Consider the following 605-nt stretch of genomic DNA (forward strand, 5'->3'; position numbering starts at 1 on the left):
CCTGGTAGCAGAGATGCCTTCCCAGATATCCTCCACCCCAGCATGATGTCTCTGGAAGCACCAGCAATGCCCTTCCCAGGCCAGGCTAGGTTAGATAGGAACACCTTGGAATGCTTTCTGAGCTTGGTGCAATGATCTTTGCAACCACAAAGAAAGATTAAGGATGGCTGTGTCTTCTCCATGTGCACAGAGAAGTGGTCTCCAGGCCCCAGGCAGCAACACCAGTCAAAGAACAGGCTCTAGGACAGCACTGGACCATGCTTGTCCCACACCAGGGGCCACCACAGTGGTGGTCACCATCACAGTGCCCAACAGCAGAGGACTCTGCCCCTCCTGCAGCACCCAGGTTGAGTTCAGAGCACTGTTGTCTCCTTCTCAGTCATTGAGGAGATCTTGGAGAAGCTCCTGTGAACGATGCTGGAGTGGCCTGTCTCCTCACTGAGGGCATTCACCAGTCTGGAAAGGAGGGTGACCTTAAACTTCTTAAAGTCCTGGCCCATGAAGACGTAGAGAACAGGGTTCATGCAGCTGTTGGAGGCAGCGAGTGCTGTGGTTATGGGGATGCCAACCTCAAACACAGAGCGTGGGACCACCTGGGGCTCTGT

The 605-nt window shown here is 54.4% G+C and overlaps 1 protein-coding gene across 1 annotated transcript in view; it reads right to left on the bottom strand.

The window, feature by feature from the left end:
- Positions 1-353: 353 nt before the first annotated feature.
- Positions 354-605, bottom strand: part of LOC103807861 (chemokine-like receptor 1) — a 1,070-nt gene continuing 818 nt past the window's right edge. The window contains 1 exon segment of the mRNA XM_009080611.1: positions 354-605. This exon segment is cut by the window's right edge and continues 26 nt beyond it. Within this exon segment, the coding sequence (XP_009078859.1) occupies positions 354-605 (252 nt within the window).

The sequence above is a fragment of the Acanthisitta chloris genome, unplaced genomic scaffold (assembly GCF_000695815.1).
Source record: "Acanthisitta chloris isolate BGI_N310 unplaced genomic scaffold, ASM69581v1 scaffold6758, whole genome shotgun sequence".
NCBI classification, from domain to species: Eukaryota; Metazoa; Chordata; class Aves; order Passeriformes; family Acanthisittidae; genus Acanthisitta; species Acanthisitta chloris.